Source organism: Zophobas morio, unplaced genomic scaffold (genome assembly GCF_036711695.1).
Source record: "Zophobas morio isolate AGI-343-1 ecotype UQ-CSIRO unplaced genomic scaffold, CSIRO_AGI_Zmor_V1 ptg000002l, whole genome shotgun sequence".
In the NCBI taxonomy this organism is placed as follows: Eukaryota; Metazoa; Arthropoda; class Insecta; order Coleoptera; family Tenebrionidae; genus Zophobas; species Zophobas morio.
This window is the reverse complement of record NW_026972107.1, coordinates 27,193,896-27,213,534: the sequence shown is the minus strand read 5'-3', so window position 1 is coordinate 27,213,534 and position 19,639 is coordinate 27,193,896. Positions and strand designations below refer to the sequence as shown.

Sequence of the window (19,639 nt, the reverse complement as noted above, 5' to 3'; positions counted from 1 at the left end):
CTCAGCGTTATATATTACTTTTCTCCAATTTTTATTTTGGTCATATTAACCAATTTTTCTTATGGGCAGTTTTTAATTGTGGTTTTACTTTAGCCTAACATAATATAAATAAATAATAAAGTCAATCAATATAGCTTTATTTAAGATTTACAATGTAAAAACCAAAGCCTGATTTGTGTATCCATTCGCGACAATATTGTCTTGAAACATTTAGTTGGTTATCGCTATTCCAGCAAGTAGTAATTTCTCTTGAAGTACTCCGTCGTCCACTTTTATAAATTTTCATCAGTTGTCGTTGATCACGCGGCTTCACAAGTGGTGGCCTACTGGGAATTTTACCTTTTATTCCTGTGGTACCTTTGTCAGCGTAATATTTTACGATGTTTACCATCGACGACTAAGCTATTTAGAACAAATCTTCACTTTTTCTTATCGATTTTCCCATGCAGTACTGCGAAATTATTATTTTCAGAAATTTTACTAAAACTAGCCCACCACTAACTATTTTCTTTTAAGTGAAACCAACACTAGTATGAAATGCTACGATCCCTATAATAATGGCAGCATTTACCAGCTACTACGTTTGTATTTCGATGGTATACTTAGCAAATTTTCTCGGGTGTCCCAACATTTAAATGTCAGCAAAAATGCCACATTTTTATTTAGGTGACAATTTTTGCGCTCTAAGAAAATTTATTAATTGCCCATGCAAAATTTGCATTTAGTCCAAACGAATTGAATGATATCAAAAATATGTACCGGATTTTTTTGAGAAATTGTCTGTGTCCCAATATTTAGTTGTTAGGGCTCGTATTAGCAATCTTGTGTGAAGAATTTAGAAGTGTTATAATGTAACACTTACGTATATGCATCCAGAGACCTATTCGTATTTAAACAAGAAAAATTTATTCAAAATTTCGTAAATTACACTATTTACAGATATTAACATTAATTGTAGAATTCGATATATTTGCAATGTTAATTCCAGACAGAGATTTATGATCAAGTTTAACCTTTTTATCAAAAATTTCAGTCGAGATTTCGGTGCAACAGATTTCAGATGAATCACTACTTGTAGAGGGACACGTCTCGATATTAGTGAAGGGTCTTTTTTTCGGACCAGCTTGTATTTTATTAGCTATATCTAATTTATTTTCGATGGACTCTTCTATGTATCCTTCTGCTACTGAACTGCCTTGCCATCCTCCATGCCTTTTTAAGTTGGTAATATCTCCTCCTGCGTCTACTAGTAAAGTCGCGGAACTGCGCCGCATACAATGTCCTGTGTATTCCAGAGGTGTTGGTAGACCAAGGTAGGTAGCAATTTGAGAAGGAAATTTACCAAATGAATGCAAGCCCACTGGTTGGACCGTACATTTCCCTTTCTTGTAATTTAAAAATAAGCGCTTGTGTGGAGTACTAGGCGGACGTAATTCCAAATAACGTCTGTATGTAGCAAGATTTCTTTCATCAACAACTACAAAGCGTCGAGGTTTTTTTGTTTTAGAATCAGGAATGTGTACTATTAGCACGTTATTTTGATCTTCAATGTCGTCAACTAACATCCTTGATAATTCGTCGCATCGACAGGCTCCAGACACCCCAAAAATAAGCGCCACCTGAAATTACCAAATTTAATAAAACTTAAATATGTAATCATTGTAATAACTTACTTTCATTAATAAAAATTCCTTGTCGGGAGCTTCAAGCAGAAATTTATCTATCTGGTCCCGAGACAAACATTTCGATTTTTTTGGTTGGTAACCAGTCGATTTTCGTTTTAGGTAAGCAGTTACCTTACAAAACTTGCTGATATCCAAATTTTCCTTCAACAAAAGCACGGCTTTCAACATAGAGTAAGTGCTCCAGAGGCTTGAAGCCTTATAAGAACTTGATTTTTCCGCAAAATAAGCCAGAAATACGTCTTCCGTTAACGAAGTAACATTTTTAAGCCTGCGCCAATCTTCAAAGATTTGGAACTGCTTTTCATACCGCTCCTTAGATTTCGACGGTAACAATTCTTCTGTAGCAGCAGCGGCTGCTTTGCTTAGGTCAAAAGGAACATCCTCACCAGTGTTTTCGCTTGTATTCATAATTAATTAATGAAATAAACACACAGCTCTGACGTACGCACAAAATTTTATAATTGTTTTGTTTGTAACCATCGTTTTCAAGAAATTGACAAACTAGATTTTTGCGCAATTAATTAAAAAACTTGTTGGAAAATCTCGATTTTTAGCGATTTATTGCGATTTCCGGAAAAATTTAATACAAAACTCGTCAGTAAAATGTCTTATTTGACTCGGAGCTTTAAAATACTCGGCACAAAGTGCCTCGTATTTCAACATAGCTCCTCTTCAGTAATGAGACATTTTCCTGACTTTTATGTATCTAATCTAATACTATTAAACGAGCAAAGTTTGTATATATATATTTATATATATATGTAATGGGTTTCTCGAAAACGGCTCTAACGATTTCGATGAAATTTACAGGTTAGGGGTTTTTTGGGTCAAGAAATCGATTGATCATAGTTTTAACTTCTGAAAATTACAGCTTCATGCATTTTCAGCAATTTTCAGGCAGTGAATTATATTTGTTGCTAGGCAACATCAGATGACACTACACGAACACGAGATTGTTTTATATGAGAAGTTTGGGTGACAGTCTGACAGTACGTTTGACGTACCTTTTTATCTTCAATTGTACGTACCGGAACATACTCCACTGTATAGAGGACGTTGAAATTCACCTCCTGAGGTGAGAAAATTTACCAAAAACTAAACAGTGAGCGGATAAAAGGCACACGAAAGTGTGTTGAATTGAGATTATTTTGTCAAGCATTCATTTCAGAGGTTCCACGGTCAGTGTCAACATGTGATCGTTTTCGGGGATGGGACCGTGTTATTTGAGTTTTTGGGCTCAACGTTTCGCACACTTTCGTAAATGGCATCTTCGGGAGCACGGTTGAGATTGAGAAATTAGGAATAACACAAAAGAGCACGGTAACTCAGTATGTTAACCACACCAGAGGCGAAACTCTTCTGGCAGTAAGAATGTGGTTGTGACCTTTTTCTAGAGTCGAGAGAGAGAACTAGGAAAAAAAAAAACGACAGAGAGAAAACTTGGGTAACAAATGAGATGTCAAACAATAATTCCAGTTTTCTGTTCTTTAATCTCTACATGTCACTTATCAGTGTTTAAAACAAAGACTGCTTATGGAATTTCTTTTTTAATGTGTATTTTTAAGTAGCGCGTGTACTTCAAAATGCATACTATACGCATATTTATCTGTCCTAATCTGATCTAATACTACCAAACGAGCCGAGTGAAACTCGGTCAACCAGATATTATCTATTATATCTATTATACAACTTAATAAACCAAATTATTCAAATTCAGGTTTACCAACTCTTTCAATCAATTTTGATGACCCTTAAATTGCGTTCGCAAAAATCTAGAGAACAGTGACTTTTACGGACAAATGTTTTCCCGCTTAAAACGCTGAACTCTGCACGAGTGCACGTTCTGCATCACAAACTACGCCCTCTGCAAACACGCAACAAGGGTTCGAGCAGGGAGGATATTCTATGGTTCGAGCGTTTTCCGTTTTGTATTTGGCGCGCTAAAGTGCTCTGCCTTTTATTGGTCTCCATTGGTCCGCATGAGTGTTGAAATTAATGTATGCTCCAGTCTGTAGCCTGTAGCACCTGTAGCATAGAAAAGCATACATAGTAGGCAAAGTCATTTAATAGATATTCTCTATTAACTAACCTTGCATAGTAGGGAAGTAGGGAATATACTGTGGTGGGGATGTGGGGTTATTCTATGGTCGGTGGACTTCCGTTGTAAAGAATATAGGGGTTTCTAGGTTTTTAAGTTGGTGACTGATGTGTTTGTTTAGTGGCTTGAACGATGGAGTAATGCATGACGCTATTTTATCCCTACTCTGTGATCCCTAGTCTCTATTATTGCGTCCGGAGTGTATTAATATTATTATTATTTGCTTCTCATAAGTCACTATTTCAAAAACTCAAATATGTCGAGTACTTCACAAAAACATCGTAATTTTATCGCTGAACCCATGGGTGAGAAACCCGTTACTGATTTAGCAGGTGTAGGAGAAGTGCTGGGGAAACGTCTTGTTGCCGCTGGATTTGATAAGGTTAGAATTTTATAAACTCATCAACTTTTGCATTCTTCATTTGCTGTGTTGCAGGCGTATGTTGTTTTGGGACAGTTCTTAGTGCTAAAGAAAAATCAGGAATTTTTTCAAGAATGGATGAAAGATACATGCCAGGCTAATGCAAAACAATCTGCAGAATGTTGGCAATGTTTAAAGGACTGGTGTGAAGAGTTTTTGTAAATATGGTTTTCATTTTGTAATAATAGAGTTGTAACACCGTGAGGTTATTTTATGTATTCGGAGTTGCCTGTTCTAACAAAGGCAACTGCATGTAGTTTAGGTGGTCCAAAATAAATGCACTAATGTATATATTTTTATATTATATTAAAGAACTTTTAATTTTGTGTAAACGATTTGTGGTATGATTTCATGTTCATCATAAAGAATTTTTTAGTGGGAAATCCTACATACAGGTGTGAATATTAACAGAATTTTTAATAAAATGCAGGAGCCGCTGTAGTCTGTATTTTATTTACACATTCCTCTACATATATATTTAGTGACAAACAGATGCACAATTTTATTGCTTTGCATTGATAATGTTTACAAATTCAGGTTTCAATGAAGCACCCCCAACTAAAAATCCATCAATATCTGGTTGTGCAGCTAATTCTTTGCAATTAGCAGCTGTAACTGAGCCACCATACTGAATTCTAATAGACTCCCCAACACTAGCATTAACGTGATCACAAAACCATTGCCTCAGTGCTCTATGTACCTCTTGTGCTTGTTGAGGGCTAGCAGTTTTGCCAGTACCTATAGCCCAAACTGGTTCATATGCAACAACAACGTTTGTCCTAAAATCAGCAATCAACACACTTCTTTCACAATATTGCGCTAAATTACCAATCTTTTATTTTACAAGCAATGGCCTGTGTCTGTCGAAACACTACTTCCTCAGTCTTCCCAGCTTCACGTTCTTGCAAAGTTTCACCAATGCAAGCAATAACTTTCAAACCTGATTCCAAAGCATGAGCTATTTTCTCGGCAATTAATTCATCGGTTTCTCCAAATATTTGTCTGCGTTCTGAATGGCCCAAGATTACCCAATTTACCCCGACGTCTTTGATCATATCTGGGGAGATTTCTCCAGTAAAAGCTCCCTTGGCAACTTTATAGCAATTTTGGGCTGCTATGGCTATATTTTCTGGTAGATTTACTCTTACATAGTCCAAGAAGATAGCTGGAACTCCGACTATTACTTCAGTTTCTGGATTCAACGGTCCTGTTTTGAGGAAACTAACTATATCGCAAATTTGACTTTTGTTTCCATTCATCTTCCAGTTTCCTCCTACTACGAATTTTCGACCCATTGTGCACCGGCAAAGCCTGGAAAAAAAATAATGGAGTGATTAGTAGTAGTGGTGGTTATAAATAACGCACTTTTTAGTTAAGTGTAATTCGATCAAAGTTCTCGGGCCGACCGGTGAACTGTGTATGATAAAATAAAACGGGACTTAAAAATGCCCTCTAAATGATTAAAGGTCAATAAGCTCCACCTTTCTGGTTGGTGCGTTATGTCTGTATACGCATCTCCACGTTGTTCTTTATACAGAACGATTCAAAATATAAAAAGTAAAGCTGCGTTATTGGTTTGACTCGTTACATGCGTTTTTAGTGCATATTTCAACCTTCAGTATAACTGTAACAGGAACACCTGAAAGGTAATACAGAAATTACCTACTTTCTTTCTACTGTATGTCCTCACATAACTAAAAAACTAAACATTTAACAAAAACACAAAAAAGTAATTTAAAAATTGGTGTACAATGACCTTAGTTAAATGAAATTTGAAATTCAAAAAGTTTTCCCACACCAATTTCTAGATCTATGTACCTTGCTACGAGCCTTAATTTGCTCATGTGGTTGAACATTATGGTGATATTTTTATCTGTCTGCTCAAAAAATTGCAATGTAAACAAATTTTATCAACATTATTTGTGATGTCATTACAGTATTGCAAATGTCATATACTAATGACTTTATTTTTGTGACATGATGTTGTTTACACCGTCAGAGCTTACTAAAGGGCGTCTGGCAAGATTGCATGTATTTGTTGTACAAAAACAATCACATCTATAATTTTAATGGTGAGCAACACTCGAATTCAATGTCTAGTCTTTTGTGCAACGTAAAGGATTGAATAATTCAAATGCAAAAAACTGATTAATAAATCTCATAAAAATCTAGATACTATATGTATACAGAGTTATTCAGGGAGAACGCTAGACGACAGACAAGTTTGATACAATATAGAGATCACCATGATCTCTATACTGTGAATTTGAATTTGGCGCTATTTTTTGCCTTAAACGCAACCAGCAATTCTCCGTAAAATGTACCTGCCGCGCTGGGATAGACGATTACGGGATATGGGTTATAAAAACATCGTAAGCCGATACTAAAGAATAATGATAATTTATAACAGGCTGCTGACAACACACCTTCAGCACAGAATAATCATTTCCCGTATTCTTTTGAAATAGTAATTTTAATGCTCAAGATAAAATAATTATACTCAAACACAATTTAGACATTTCTTGTTATTTGGATAAGAAGGATTTGATACGATCAGTAATATGCAGAATGAAATAGTATTAGACAGAAAATAAAAACCAATCATTCGAAAGAAGAGTACTAATGTTACGAAAAGAAATCGCAAATGGTCCTAGGCATATCTTTGGGGATCACACTTTCTGTAATATTAGTGAACATTCCTTTTGTACTGAAGAATCTGTAAAAAAAAGTGGACGCTGGAGAACAAAACCTCTTCCCACTGTTGACTGATAATGGACTTTTTGATGAAATTTTGTTTCAAAATAAAAGGGTGGCATATAATGCGTGGAGTTTATTAGACAATGTTACCAACAACTTTATCAGAATGTTATAATTCTGTAATCAGTAAGTTTGTAGGCGGCAAAAGGGTCAGTTTTTTTTTAAAGTAGGCTATACGACCAGGTGTTACTGTGCAGCCTTATCATACAATTCTGAAAAAGGTATGTATCATGAAACAATAAAAAAAATAACAAAAAATGGGCCTGGGTTAATAACAAAAAAATATCGTTCGTCCATGGAACAAGGTCGTCTTCGTAAAAAAATACATCGCCAAAAATGTACGTATGCTGGTCCTGATTCCGATTATGGTTTAAATATTTTAGATAATCCTGACATGGATGTAGAAATATTTGATACAGCAAAAGAGGTTTTTTTGAAAAAATTATTATCTTCGAATTTAGACCAAATTGAAATAGACACTAGGCTACAGGCACTCTCTAACGCTTGATCAAAAGAAAGAGAAATTAGGGTTATGGGTTCAAATTTTGAACGTACACAACTTACTATACAGTGATTATCTACAGAATAACTCGTACTCGACTGGAATGGATTTGACTAGACTGTACTTCTCCCATTGTCTGGACTCCACTCACTGCTCCCGACGGTGGTTCCCATTTAAACAGCCAGGTGGTCCTTCTTGAAATGTTTCCGTCACCGCTTCCAGGCTCTTTTTTTAGCAAGCGCTGTCCGGCCGCCGTCACCGACGATGAGTCACCCATCATCGCCGCATGTACTAGAAAACCCATTGGCGTCGTACCGGGGCAGCGCATGGATTTATTTCGTAACAGTATTTACAAACTTAGACCGACTACAGCAACAGCTACAATTGTGAAGTCTCTGTTGTACAGTACATTTAGAGGTAATAGTCATACATACTATGGACAACAAAGTTTTTCCTCACTTTAACAGTTGTCAAGTGATTTGAAATAAATAAAAATATAAAAACTGAACGGTGTGCATCGCATTGTGTGCAACTATTTTAACGATAAGTTTGAAGTTAGGTGGATTGGTAGAGGCGCAGAAAATCCGTGGCCCCCTCGTAGCCCTCACGGGTGGCGGAAAATTTATCGAAACACAAATTATTGAAAACAAAATATCGAATACATTTTATCGAAAAACAAAGTATCGATAGTATAATTTATCGAAACACAAGTTGTTGAAAGTACAGTTTATCGAAACACAAATTCAAATTATCGAAAGGACAAATTATCGAAACACAAGTTGCCAAAAGTACAATTTATCGAAACACAAATTATCGAAAGGACAAAATAGCGAAACATAATTTATCGAAACGACAAAAGCTCGAAACTACAAAATATCGAATATAAAAAATTATAGAAGATGCAAAATTTCGAATTAACGAACAAGAACGAGGGACCTTTATTATAAATTTACAGCAATATTTTTCAGTCACGATTTGTGGCCGATGGAAATAAAAACGAACATGCTTTAATCGCAGCAATTTCAAAATCTGTTATTATTACTTTGACTTCAGGATTTGCTAAGAATTCACGGATTTTTTCAAAAAATTTTACATATATGGCTTCGAATTTCTTAGGCAGAAGGCCGAACACCAACGAAAGTACGCATCCCGGATTTCTCCGTGAATTGTGTACAATTGGTAGAATAGAGCCGGCACGGTCTGAAACGTACCATCCATCATTCACGTAGTAGAATTCGGCAACAGTTCTAGATTTTTTTGGTCCCATCTTTGGAATCATAGAGAAGGAATTTGTCGCCTTTCGCGGTATTTTGGTACTGTGGCGGAACTGTCAATTCACTTAATGACAAAGGCACTGACGGACCCGAATTTTCCTTCTCGCGGGCATGGCGAATGAAACGGCTTAAACTGCTCACCGTCGGTAGCATCTTGGACGTAGTCTGGCTAAGATATGAAACTGCACGAGATATAATGGCCCGCGGAGCATCCCTCTCGGATTGTGCCCGTTTTTTTATAGTGCCAACAGTCTCCGCAACTTCCAACTTTACTGGGTTTCCCTCGTGATAATGCACACCATTCAACGTTATTCCACCATCGCTATTAATGATTGCACGCCCCTTGCATTTATTAACCCATTGGTCACACTTCCAATATTCTGCACTGTCTGTTCGCTTAATTTTAGTGTAGAAAAAGCCCCCACAATACAGTTTTTTTCTATTTCTGTTGGTTTCCACAAATTGAAAATCCATCGTTGCTATTTTTAAAAACTTTTTGATTAATGGAACTGTCAGCACTGACGTAGGGTTTCTTGGGTGTTTGCATTTTTTTAAAATTTCACTCAAATGCAATCGATTTCTTTTTGTTTACATCGATAATTTTGCTTCGACCTCGGCTTCGACTTTTTGTATTTTCGATAATTTGTGTTTTATATAGATAATTTGTTTTTCGGTATTTTGTAGTTTCGATAAATTGTTTCGATAAATTGTTCTTTCGATAACTTGTGTTACGATAAATTGTACTTTCGATAAATTGCACTTTCGATATTTTGTTATTCGACAAAATGTATTCGAAATTTTGTTTTCAATAATTTGTGTTTCGATAAATTTTCCGCCTAGGAGTTTGTGAAAGGAGCACATTTGAGTATTTATTGCATTAGTTTTGTTATTCTATTATTGCTTTTCCGTATTAAAATGTATTTTTTTGTTAAGTTCAATTTGCTGTACATTTAATGACACTTTGAAAAATATTTTTGACGCATTTGGCGTTTCTCAAAATTGGATAACTCTGATATTAAAAAATTATTTAAATAAATAATTCGCGAAGTAGCCTGTGAAAATGTATTTTTGGGTTGCATAAACATAACTATTACAGCGGACGCTATTCATGAATCACCCTGTATAGAAAGTGACTTCGGTAAATTTTGCGAATTGTACTATTTTTATGGGAACCCCTAGAAGTTGAAATAAAGATTTGTTAGCAATATTAAAGAAAATGTAAAGAAGCGTGCAACGGATGTGTTTGAAATGAGTTTTTCCTTTATAAACTTTGTTATCATATTTCTGTAAAAATTTTACTCGCATTTATCCTGCGAAGACACAGACTACATCAAAGACTTCAAAGAGTGGTCAAATAAGCTTAAGGTATTGTACTCCCAGTTTAAAGTGGTTTTTATGACAAGATAATATATAAACATTATCACCTCATTGTTACCCCACAACGGACAATATGAGTTGAATAACAAAGTACGGCCCTGCAAGAAACCGACCACTTTCTTATTTATGGCTAGGGATTTACCCCATTGTCCCCATCATCAGCTTCGACACAATGGACCTATCATAAAAACCACTTTAAACTGAGAAGACAATTAAAATGTGCTCTATTGTGTGGGCCATAAATTACAGCCTATCGCCTGAGCTAATATTTTGGGTTGTCTAACTTTTGCCCAAAATGCATTGCAGTTTTTTTACAATATTTAAAAGAAGTCAAATTTTCCAAAAAAAAAGGCGCCTAAAGTAAAAAAAAAAATCTCTATCACCTCAATATTTTTTAAAAGCATACAGCTGAAACGTACTCTGATTTTACACACTTTATTTTTTATTTTAAAAATTGCTACGTTTTTTTGAAAATACAAAACGCTCGGTCTGAAAGTAAAAATAAAGGACTACCTTAGAAACAGAAGGCAAATAAATTTAAAATATCTTATGCATATAATAAATGAATAAAATTTCCGGTTGTTTAGTTTTTTTTTATATACATATTTTGGTGTTGGTGATGCATACATACACAGATGTCTACTTATTTGCAATTATATAAGATCTGAGAAAATTTTTACTTCAAAAAAGTAGCAAAATTATACATACGGTTTTGGTAGTTTTGGATATGGAACACGTCCTGATTGTTGAGGTCCATTTTGGTAGGGTAGCATGACGAGTATTACACTTGAAAAATTTTGATTAAATAATATCGATACAGAAAATATGAAGGCAAATTATGTCTTGAATACTGCTGACATTATCCTTGTCAAATATTTTTTGTCTCGTTTGTCATGTCATTTTATGATTTATTTTAACGTTTTCATTGCAAGTATATATGTATTTGTTCGTAATATATAAAACATTTATTCGTTGTAAGAGCACTACCTACGTGAATTTGGAATCGAAACAACGGGTGTCACCGAAAGGTAGAAAAACGAATTTTTAATAACAAAAAGTTTTAATTAGCTTTCATTTGAGCTGAAACGTTGTCGCCCCTTCTGTTGTCTAACTAATTTGGGCGAACTTGCTTAGGCAACAGAATCAACGTGCTTGCATCCTATCTTGCATAAGTGAAACCCCAGCAAAGTGTCGCCCAACCTCCGATATCGGTTTCCCTACGCGCATGCCCCTTTTGCCCCAGCAAAACAGCGATCCACAGAAAAGCCGCGACAGGCAATAGTATTGCCATTGCAGATGTCGTGTGGGTGATAATGCTACTCTCCAACAACCGAAAAACCGGCTTCTGCAAACCCGTCACACTCTGTCTGTGATATGTAAAGTGACGTCTTTTCAAAACTAATCAAGCCAAAAACCGGTAATCCGATATTCGGTATTCGCGATCTCCTGTAGTGCGTGTGAGGGTAGTTCGGCAAAATGACGATCTTAACCAGCAAAGCGAAGCACTACTTACACTGTTGTCTTTTTATTTATGTGATATTCATGTTCGAGATCCTCACCGGCGGGATCAAGTTATTGGACAGTGGCGTGTACATCCCCCCGGAAGACATTAACCCCTGGGTGCAGTACGGCTTTCTGGGGGCGCTGGTGCTGTACCTGCTTAGGTTAGTGACTTTCCTACCCCTGCCACAAGTGTTGTTTAATTTTGTGGGACTCACGTATTACAATGCCTTCCCCGACAAGGTGGTGCTTAAAGCATCCCCGATTTTGGCCCCCTTTATCTGCATACGAATAGTCACGAGGGGTGACTTTCCGCAACTGGTCAAGGCCAACGTTAATAGGAACATGAATAAGTGTCTGGATGCCGGCTTGGAAAACTTCCTCATAGAAGTCGTCACCGATAAGAGTATAGGCCTGGATAAGCACAGAAGAGTTAGAGAGATCGTGGTCCCTCCAGACTACCGAACCAAATCCGGAGCTCTGTTCAAAGCCAGAGCTCTGCAATACTGTTTAGAGGATAAGGTTAATCTTCTCTCGGCAAATGACTGGATTGTGCATCTCGACGAAGAGACGCTTCTTACGGAGAACTCTGTTAAAGGCATCTTGAATTTCGTTGGGGATGGCAAACACCAGTTTGGCCAGGGTTTGATTACTTATGCTAATGAGGAAGTTGTTAATTGGATTACGACGCTCGCGGATTCCTTCAGGGTGACGGATGATATGGGAAAACTCAAGTTGCAATTTCGAATGTTCCACAAACCGTTGTTCAGCTGGAAAGGATCGTTTGTCGTCACGCAGGTGAGTCAGATAAGTTGAAGCCCCCATGTACAGGATTCCGTGATTGTACACAGAGATACGTGTGGTATTTAATCGCATGATTTTCATGTTTGATCGATATTCAAACCTATTTATAGCATTGCTTGTGCCTTGTTTTATAAGGGTTTTATTCAAAACCTTTTAGTTTGTCTCAGAAATTAAAAATTCGAAAAGGTGTTTCTAAAACAAAAATGTAAGAAAACAGGTTTTTTATGGAATGGTAAGGAAAGGAGAGAGCTTGGGACCTTTTTTTTTACTTGTTTTTTTTTAGTCATTAAATTTGAATGAGATTTTATTGATTGTAGAAAAAGAAAAATTAGAGATAATGACCAAATTGCAATGTTTTCACATGTTATTATTACATTTACCCTTATTGGACTTGTGCCTGCTGGATAAATAAATTCCATTATTATTAATAATATTGGTTATGGACAGTGTCCAGTGTGTCTAATTTTAGCGGGTTCAGCAAAATGACCTTGTAATTGCCATTAAAATCGGACACAATATGAAGACATTTTCAGTTGTCTAAAATAAACACAAATGAAAGTTTGACAACTTCTGTATTTTAAATGAAACTGCTTTTTCTTTTTTTAGAATTATTGTTTCTTCAATATACTCAGATAAAGTTTGTGTTGGTGTTTTTTTTTGAGAAAACAATAATTTTTCAAAAAAAAGAAATCCTGTTTTTATGTTTGTTCAGTGTTATAATTAAGAGTTTATTTTGTGGAGTCTCTGTCTTATAATTTGTTTCTATATAGACACTAATTTTTGGAGCAATTTTGACCAATAATCGGCGATGTAACACTGGCAAATTTTGTCGATTCCGCTTAGCTGGAAAACTCACTGGCTAGCTCTTCAACAAGCGACATTTAAAAAACATTGCGGAAATAGATGCAGTTCCGAATTCATGAGATTTACAGTAATGTTTAAGGAAGGAGAAGGTTTTCATCAATGTCGATGGCAAGCTTTTTGCAGACCTTCACCTTTCTTAAACATTTGAATGACGTTTATCCTCCTGCCTAGATTTTTTTCTTTTAATAATAATAAGCAAAAAAATCTCTCAACTCAAAATACCTATATGTATGTAGTTACTGAGTACGAAACATACTTATTTCACTCATAATTAAGTTTTATTCATAATTAATTCTCATTTGTTAATTGCATTATCCTATGTATTATATTTTGCGTTGTCCTCCAAATGGTGTATACTGTTGGGTAATAAATGCTATTATTACTATTTTAAGACCCACTATTGACCCAAAATGACCGGCATTTAGGCAAGACTTTTATTATATATTACGGGTACTAAGACCAAGTAATGATATGCATTGATTAGATTTATCAAAAACTTTTGAGATCCTAGAAATTACAGCATACAAATTCGTCTGCTATAATTCTCTAATCGCACCTCATCACCAAGAGCCTAGCGTAACTACCGATCATTTATCGACGCATCACTCGACAAGTGACCTACACTACTCTGCCCTACTGGTACTAACCTATTCTGACTGATATGATCAGACTGTTCGAGAAACCTACGAACAATATCACATGTCTAAAAAAACAGCTTTTGCATTTTGACAATTCTTGAGTCATTTAATTGTTAGTACTATATTGCATAATAATATAATTGAATAATAGTGGTCACCTGCAGGGTTTATAGGATTAGTGTTTTAAAACGTTTGCGTATGAGTTGGTCAACTAGCCTATGTAGCGCCAAGAGTTGAGAAAACAAAACAGTGTACAAACTAGTGTTACTACTAAAACATTATGTTAATAATAACTAATTTCAAAGCGTACTTATCTTTCCGTTGGTACGTCTCTGCCTCGTCTGGGTCGATTTTTATTAGACAGATAATCTCCGGAATTACTGGACCGATTGTTGTCAAATTTTAGATTTATGTTATGAATATCGTAGATGGAAAAACGCTAACCAAAGTTCGTCTATTCATTCCCACCAACAACATGATGACATCCCTCAAAATTTTGTACAATAAGCATAATTTACTTGTCATAACATAATATGCTCCCACACTTGTGTTTTATGAATCCGCTTTGTTTTCGTTTGTTGTTACCCTTATTATTATTATTGTTTAAACCTTGTACTCCTTTCTTCAAATTATGCGTAACCAAGCAAACCTACCTAATCGTCGTGTAGTGGAGAGGTCTACTTTGCAGAAAAAAAAATCTGCAGTTCAGTTCGATCCTGCAACATTTTCAATTTTTACTTCCTGAGCGTTAAGCTAAGAAAGTATAGTGAACCAAGAGTTATAAGGTTATATGGCCATCATAAAATCATCCCATTGTGTCAAAGTTAAGTTGTTTACAATAGAAAAGGTTTTAGGGTCGTAAATAACGTATCCACTGCAGCTCGACCGGCTCTTGTGGTTTCGTTCAGGGGTGGCTTTCACTAAATATGAAAATCCACCACTCCACTATTTCTTTACTACCTGCAGCCGCTGAGGGTTCCGAAATAACCACTCGCTTTGAAAGCCGGCTCTGTTAAATATGAGCAAGAAATGTTTAGAAGATGATTTAGCCAACCGGTAAGCTTAGTGCGAACCACACAAAGGGGGTATTTATTTGCGGTCAACTACTTTTATGATGGCCATATAACCTTATAGCTCTTGGTTCACTATACACTGATGGCGTCTATCGGGCGACTTGCCAGTTTCATGTTTCCTCGACGTTTCATGAGTGCGAAAAGTTGGTTTCCCGTTTCCGCCTGTGTGTCATATGTGTCGATTTTGATTAGACCCGCATTCGCCGAATTACTGTACCGAATGTTGTCAAATTTTGTACGTATAATAGAAATGTCATGTAAATGTTAAATCGTTAATCAGAATTTGTCCGTTTATGCCTTCCTCTACGCTGAGGAGACAAAATCATTCAAACTTCATTTTATGTTACACATATGCATGCCGCCGCCGATGCTTGTAATCTGAACGTGTTAATAGTCGAATTGTTTCGAAGTATAAACATAAATAGTCGCAGTTAAGCATGTACTTCCTGAGAAATTGAGAATATCTACATTTTTTCCCGTCGGTTATCTGCTTTAAATATGTTTCATATTGTAATAGTGCGAACAGCGGCTACTGAGTGTTATTTGCGCCAGTTTTTACTTTATACAGAACATCACGAAACGAAAATCGCAAAATCAAATTTTATAATTTTCCAAAGAAGCGGGTTTTGTTTGACTATACTTCAAGGGCGGGGGAAGTTCTGTTGAAGTAACCTTGGACCAATTTTTACTTCCTGAGCATAAGCTAAGAACTAACCGGCTACTTTCATATTTTCTCGACGGGCCTGTTTGTCTGTCTATACTTCTGATTTATCATTGCATTAATATTTTTAGAACTGATTATACAGGATGACTAAATAAATATGAATGAGTCAAATTTATTTTATTGATTATAATAGGAACTGCAAAAGCGAGATGTTTTAAGGTTATCGTGAGCATGGTAAATTTTTAATCAAAATATATTTGTTTATCCCCTCCAATAAATTGTTGACGTCAATAAATTTTGCCGAATGAGTCTATCCTTGTGATTTATTCACTGCATTCATATTTTTTAGTATTGCTTATACAGGTGGTTCAAAAAATTAATGAATGGCTCAACTTATTTTATTGATAAATCAGGAATTGTAAAACCGAATGCTTTGAAATCTTACAAAGGTTTTAAAGTTATCGTAAGCATAGTGAACTTTTAATCAAAATATGTATCTTTACCCCTTTCCCACGAACAATTGATTACGTCGTATCAAAATTTTAAGAGTGTACGAGGAAATTCAGGATACATTGTTTCTCGTTGGTTTAAATCTATTTAAATATATTTCATGTTATCCGCACTGGAGGGGTGTTCTTTACGCCACTAGTTTTTACTTTATAGAGGTTAGATATCGCAAAACGAAAGTCGCGAAATCAAATTTTACAATTTCTCAAAAAAGGGATGTGTCGGACTATACTCGAAAGCCGAGGAAAGTCGTGTCGAAATAACCTTGGACCAAGTCTTGCAAACGTTTAGTAAATTTTTTGACAAATTTTCGATAAAATTATATTGATGAAACGAAGGTCATCAGTTTTGTTTTTTTAATTTTGTTTCCGACTGTTTACATAATTCTAGAAAAATAAACCGACTCCTGTTTATTACATATTTATTTGTTTGCAGTTGAAGTATGGGATTTTAAATTAAACTAACGGGCAAGATGGTGACATATTTTTGCTGTAATTTATACAAACTCTTACAGACTTTTCATAAGTATACGATTCTTGAATTCTATTTTTGTGATCTAAATTAATCATTTAGAAACTGGTATATTACATGCACTGTTCTTATGGTATACTAAAATTTTAAAAAGTGTAAATTTCAGTCCATGAATGTAAAAAAAAAAAAACAGTTAGTTTACGGACGAACTGCGTAGATCGACAAGTTCTAAGTACTCAGTTCCAAAAAATTATTCTTTGTACTGATTGTTAACATTCTGCGCTGTATTTAAAGTTAAGTAGTTGAAGCATTTAAAATGTAGGCCGTCAATTATCTTGAAATTTGAAACTTTATCATCTGTGATAAAATATATTAAAAAAGATTTAGTCAAGTTTTGTAGGCCAATCAATATTAATAGGGTGATGCGGGTAGAATCGATTGTTTCCATCGTGTACAGAATAGAATTGCATACATATGTCATATCCAGAGGCTGTTTCGCTATAAACTACTACATAGAACTACCCGTTTTAACCTTTTTTTACTTCCCGAGCATAAGCTAAGGAAGTATAGTAATGAAGTTCATCGACTTGCCAGTTTCATGTTTTCTCGATGTTTCATGACCTCCAGAGTACGCAAAAAGTGATCTGCCATTTTCGTCTGTCAGAGCCCTTTTGAGGAATCGTTTTCGCAATTTTTACTTCCCTGGTGTATTACTATTTTCATTGTCACTGTTTTCTCGACGCTTTATGATCCCTAGAGTATGAAAAAGTAAATCTCCCTTTTTCGTCTACCTGTCTGTTGTTTGCTTGCCTTTCTATCTGTTTTTTGACAACCAAATTTTATAATTTCTGTGTAAATAACCTTAGACCAATTTTTTATCTTACATCTCGTGTCTGTTTACAGTTTAAACAAGATAATCAGGTTAGTTGCAGCTACGAAATTTCAAGGTGTTACTAAACAAAAAAAAGAACAAACATTACTACCTTAGGACTTTATTGGTAGAGGTAACTAAAAGATCATATCATTTTTTTACGAAGTCTGGTAATCTTTATTTATTGTTTTGTGTGTGTTGATACAATTACCGCCATTTTGTGGTTTCGCTACCTATGTCAAAGTTTCAACTTGTTGGTATTGTTAGTGGTTTCCGTTGGTCAAGTTCACGATCACGTGGTCGTGCATAGGTCAAATTAGTCATCTTACAGCTTCTTGATTATTTTTCGTCTTATCAAGAAATTAGTCATACACACACAAGAATTTGAAGTTCCGTTTACAACCGTCGATCCAAATTGGTCAAGGTTGTTACATTTTTAAAATTAGATTCGTCTAGATTCGTTACGTCGCGGGGGAATGTGTTTCACTTCCCGTTTTCAAAATTCTTTCTGATATTCCAAACAATTTGCAAAAATATATTACATACATTAAAGTGACGTTGGATAATACGTAGTTTAGATGATGTCTAGGTATTGCGATCATTAGACGATTGATTGATGGGTTGTTCATAAAATATTTTAGGACTCATTTAACCAAGCAAGGTCAGAATTACCAGACAACGTCGGCCTTCGTTGTTAGATCTTTATAGACTGTAATCAATTTATGGGGGTCAGGTGTTGGAAGTTAATGATTTTTTTTCTCGTTAATTTAATATCAAAAATTGGTTTCGTCAGAACTTCCGTCGCACCTGAAGTACAATGAAACATCCAGAATTTTAGAAAAAACATATTAATGCAGTAATAAATCACAAATAAAAACTTTTCATATTTTGCACATTTTAAGTAGAATTTATTCGATAAAATTTTGAGATGACGTCATCAATTTTGGGGGATAAACATATACATTTTGATTAAAAATTTACCATGCTTAAAATAATTTCAAAACTTCTGCAAGATTTCAAAGCATTCGGTTTTGCAGATTCAAAATTAAATATGTAATTGCAAAATGTTATATAATTTTGATTGTTTTTCCAAAAATCAGGACGTTTCGGGTAGAAACTCAACACGAATTCATGCAATACACGTGTAGGACAATGTTATTTTATGCAGTTTAAAACCCATGTACTATGTACAATTTGGAGATGACGTCATCATTTATTGGTGGAGATGATGATTAGACAAAGTGTGGTTAGCGCTTTCCATCTACATGATATTTGTAATACATATATATAGAATTTGACAAAAATCGGTGTGGTAGTTTCAGAGATTATCATTACATTCATATTTTTTAGATTTGCTTATGCAGGTGACTCAAAAAAAAATAGATGTACAGTAGCGGTCATTTCTACGGAACCACTCAATAAAAAGTCAAGTTGGTAGCCCTGTCATCTAGTACTTTACGCCGAACGCGGTTGGTAGCGGTAGTTGATATGGCAATCGAAACTAGCACAACACGAATGTTTCGGTTGCCCTCAGCTATGCCGCACTGTATCACGTGCAGACTGTATGTTCTGTTCATCTATTTATTAAAATAAAATATCCACATTGACAATGGGGCCATCTAACCTGTCAAATTTTTGACACATATGTTTTCCCCCAGAAACCCGTCAAGGTCACTTACATCAAACAAATTTTGAAAATTTACACTAGGGAGTGGTTCTATAGAAAAGATCGCGACTTTATCAGTTTATTTTATGAATCAAATCAAGAACGGCCCACGCCATTTTCTGAAAATTCGGGATTAAATAAAATGTTGATCGTAACATCACAATATTGATAGAAAAACTCATTTGAAACAAACGCGTAGCACGTTTCTTTACCTTTACTTGAACGGTATACAAAGGATGTTCAATTAAAAAAGTCATCAAGTTGGCGTTGCTTTTTTGATAGAAGAAAACAGAGAAAAACGCATGTGTTTTATTAATTCCTACCGCTGTATACAATTGACATTTCCCCGTTGTGAGCTGTCATCGATTAAATTTTAGGTTAATTGTAGACATACCTCACAATGTTTACAAAAAATCAAAGCCAACTTGATGACTTTTTTAATTCAACACCCGATACATATCTTTTTC

General features: G+C 35.3%; 4 protein-coding genes across 5 annotated transcripts in view; 2 read left to right on the top strand and 2 right to left on the bottom strand.

The window, feature by feature from the left end:
- Positions 1–909: 909 nt before the first annotated feature.
- On the bottom strand, positions 910–2,379 carry LOC135122880 (uncharacterized). Its single transcript, XM_064047359.1, has 2 exons — positions 1,674–2,379; positions 910–1,619 (listed from the first exon to the last, which is right to left on the bottom strand). Exons 1-2 carry the CDS (start codon positions 2,091–2,093, stop codon positions 930–932), a joined length of 1,110 nt encoding a protein of 369 aa, XP_063903429.1. The 5' UTR covers positions 2,094–2,379; the 3' UTR covers positions 910–929.
- Positions 2,380–3,729: 1,350 nt separating this feature from the next.
- Positions 3,730–4,536, top strand: LOC135132317 (barrier-to-autointegration factor). Its single transcript, XM_064060375.1, has 2 exons — positions 3,730–4,165; positions 4,220–4,536. Exons 1-2 carry the CDS (start codon positions 4,040–4,042, stop codon positions 4,364–4,366), a joined length of 273 nt encoding a protein of 90 aa, XP_063916445.1. The 5' UTR covers positions 3,730–4,039; the 3' UTR covers positions 4,367–4,536.
- Positions 4,537–4,636: 100 nt separating this feature from the next.
- Positions 4,637–6,104, bottom strand: Tpi (Triose phosphate isomerase). 2 transcript variants are annotated; one of them, XM_064060357.1, is made up of 3 exons: positions 6,023–6,104; positions 5,033–5,515; positions 4,637–4,983 (listed from the first exon to the last, which is right to left on the bottom strand). In XM_064060357.1, exons 1-3 carry the CDS (start codon positions 6,058–6,060, stop codon positions 4,707–4,709), a joined length of 798 nt encoding a protein of 265 aa, XP_063916427.1. In that variant the 5' UTR covers positions 6,061–6,104; the 3' UTR covers positions 4,637–4,706. The 2 variants fall into 2 exon arrangements, with proteins under 2 accessions (XP_063916427.1, XP_063916434.1); XM_064060364.1 differs by lacking the exon at positions 6,023–6,104 and adding an exon at positions 5,570–5,680.
- A 5,018-nt stretch (positions 6,105–11,122) lies between these two features.
- The window catches only part of LOC135132295 (beta-1,4-mannosyltransferase egh), a 30,959-nt gene continuing 22,442 nt past the window's right edge, over positions 11,123–19,639 (top strand). Inside the window, exon 1 of the mRNA XM_064060345.1 lies at positions 11,123–12,412. Within this exon, the coding sequence (XP_063916415.1) occupies positions 11,591–12,412 (822 nt within the window). The 5' untranslated portion in view covers positions 11,123–11,590. The remainder of the gene's footprint in view (positions 12,413–19,639) is intronic.

What these genes read in the sequence shown, in the direction of transcription:
- LOC135122880 (XM_064047359.1), bottom strand. Translation starts at nt 2,093, where the DNA reads ATGAATACAAGCGAAAACACTGGTGAGGATGTTCCTTTTGACCTAAGC. An exon ending in AGGAATTTTTATTAATGAAA is followed by an intron (nt 1,620 to 1,673) that starts GTAAGTTATTAC and finishes TGGTAATTTCAG; the next exon opens with GTGGCGCTTATTTTTGGGGT.
- LOC135132317 (XM_064060375.1), top strand. Translation starts at nt 4,040, where the DNA reads ATGTCGAGTACTTCACAAAAACATCGTAATTTTATCGCTGAACCCATG. An exon ending in TTGCCGCTGGATTTGATAAG is followed by an intron (nt 4,166 to 4,219) that starts GTTAGAATTTTA and finishes GCTGTGTTGCAG; the next exon opens with GCGTATGTTGTTTTGGGACA.
- Tpi (XM_064060357.1), bottom strand. Translation starts at nt 6,060, where the DNA reads ATGTTCAACCACATGAGCAAATTAAGGCTCGTAGCAAG. An exon ending in AAATTAAGGCTCGTAGCAAG is followed by an intron (nt 5,516 to 6,022) that starts GTACATAGATCT and finishes TTTTTTTTCCAG; the next exon opens with GCTTTGCCGGTGCACAATGG. An exon ending in GCTTGTAAAATAAAAGATTG is followed by an intron (nt 4,984 to 5,032) that starts GTAATTTAGCGC and finishes TGCTGATTTTAG; the next exon opens with GACAAACGTTGTTGTTGCAT.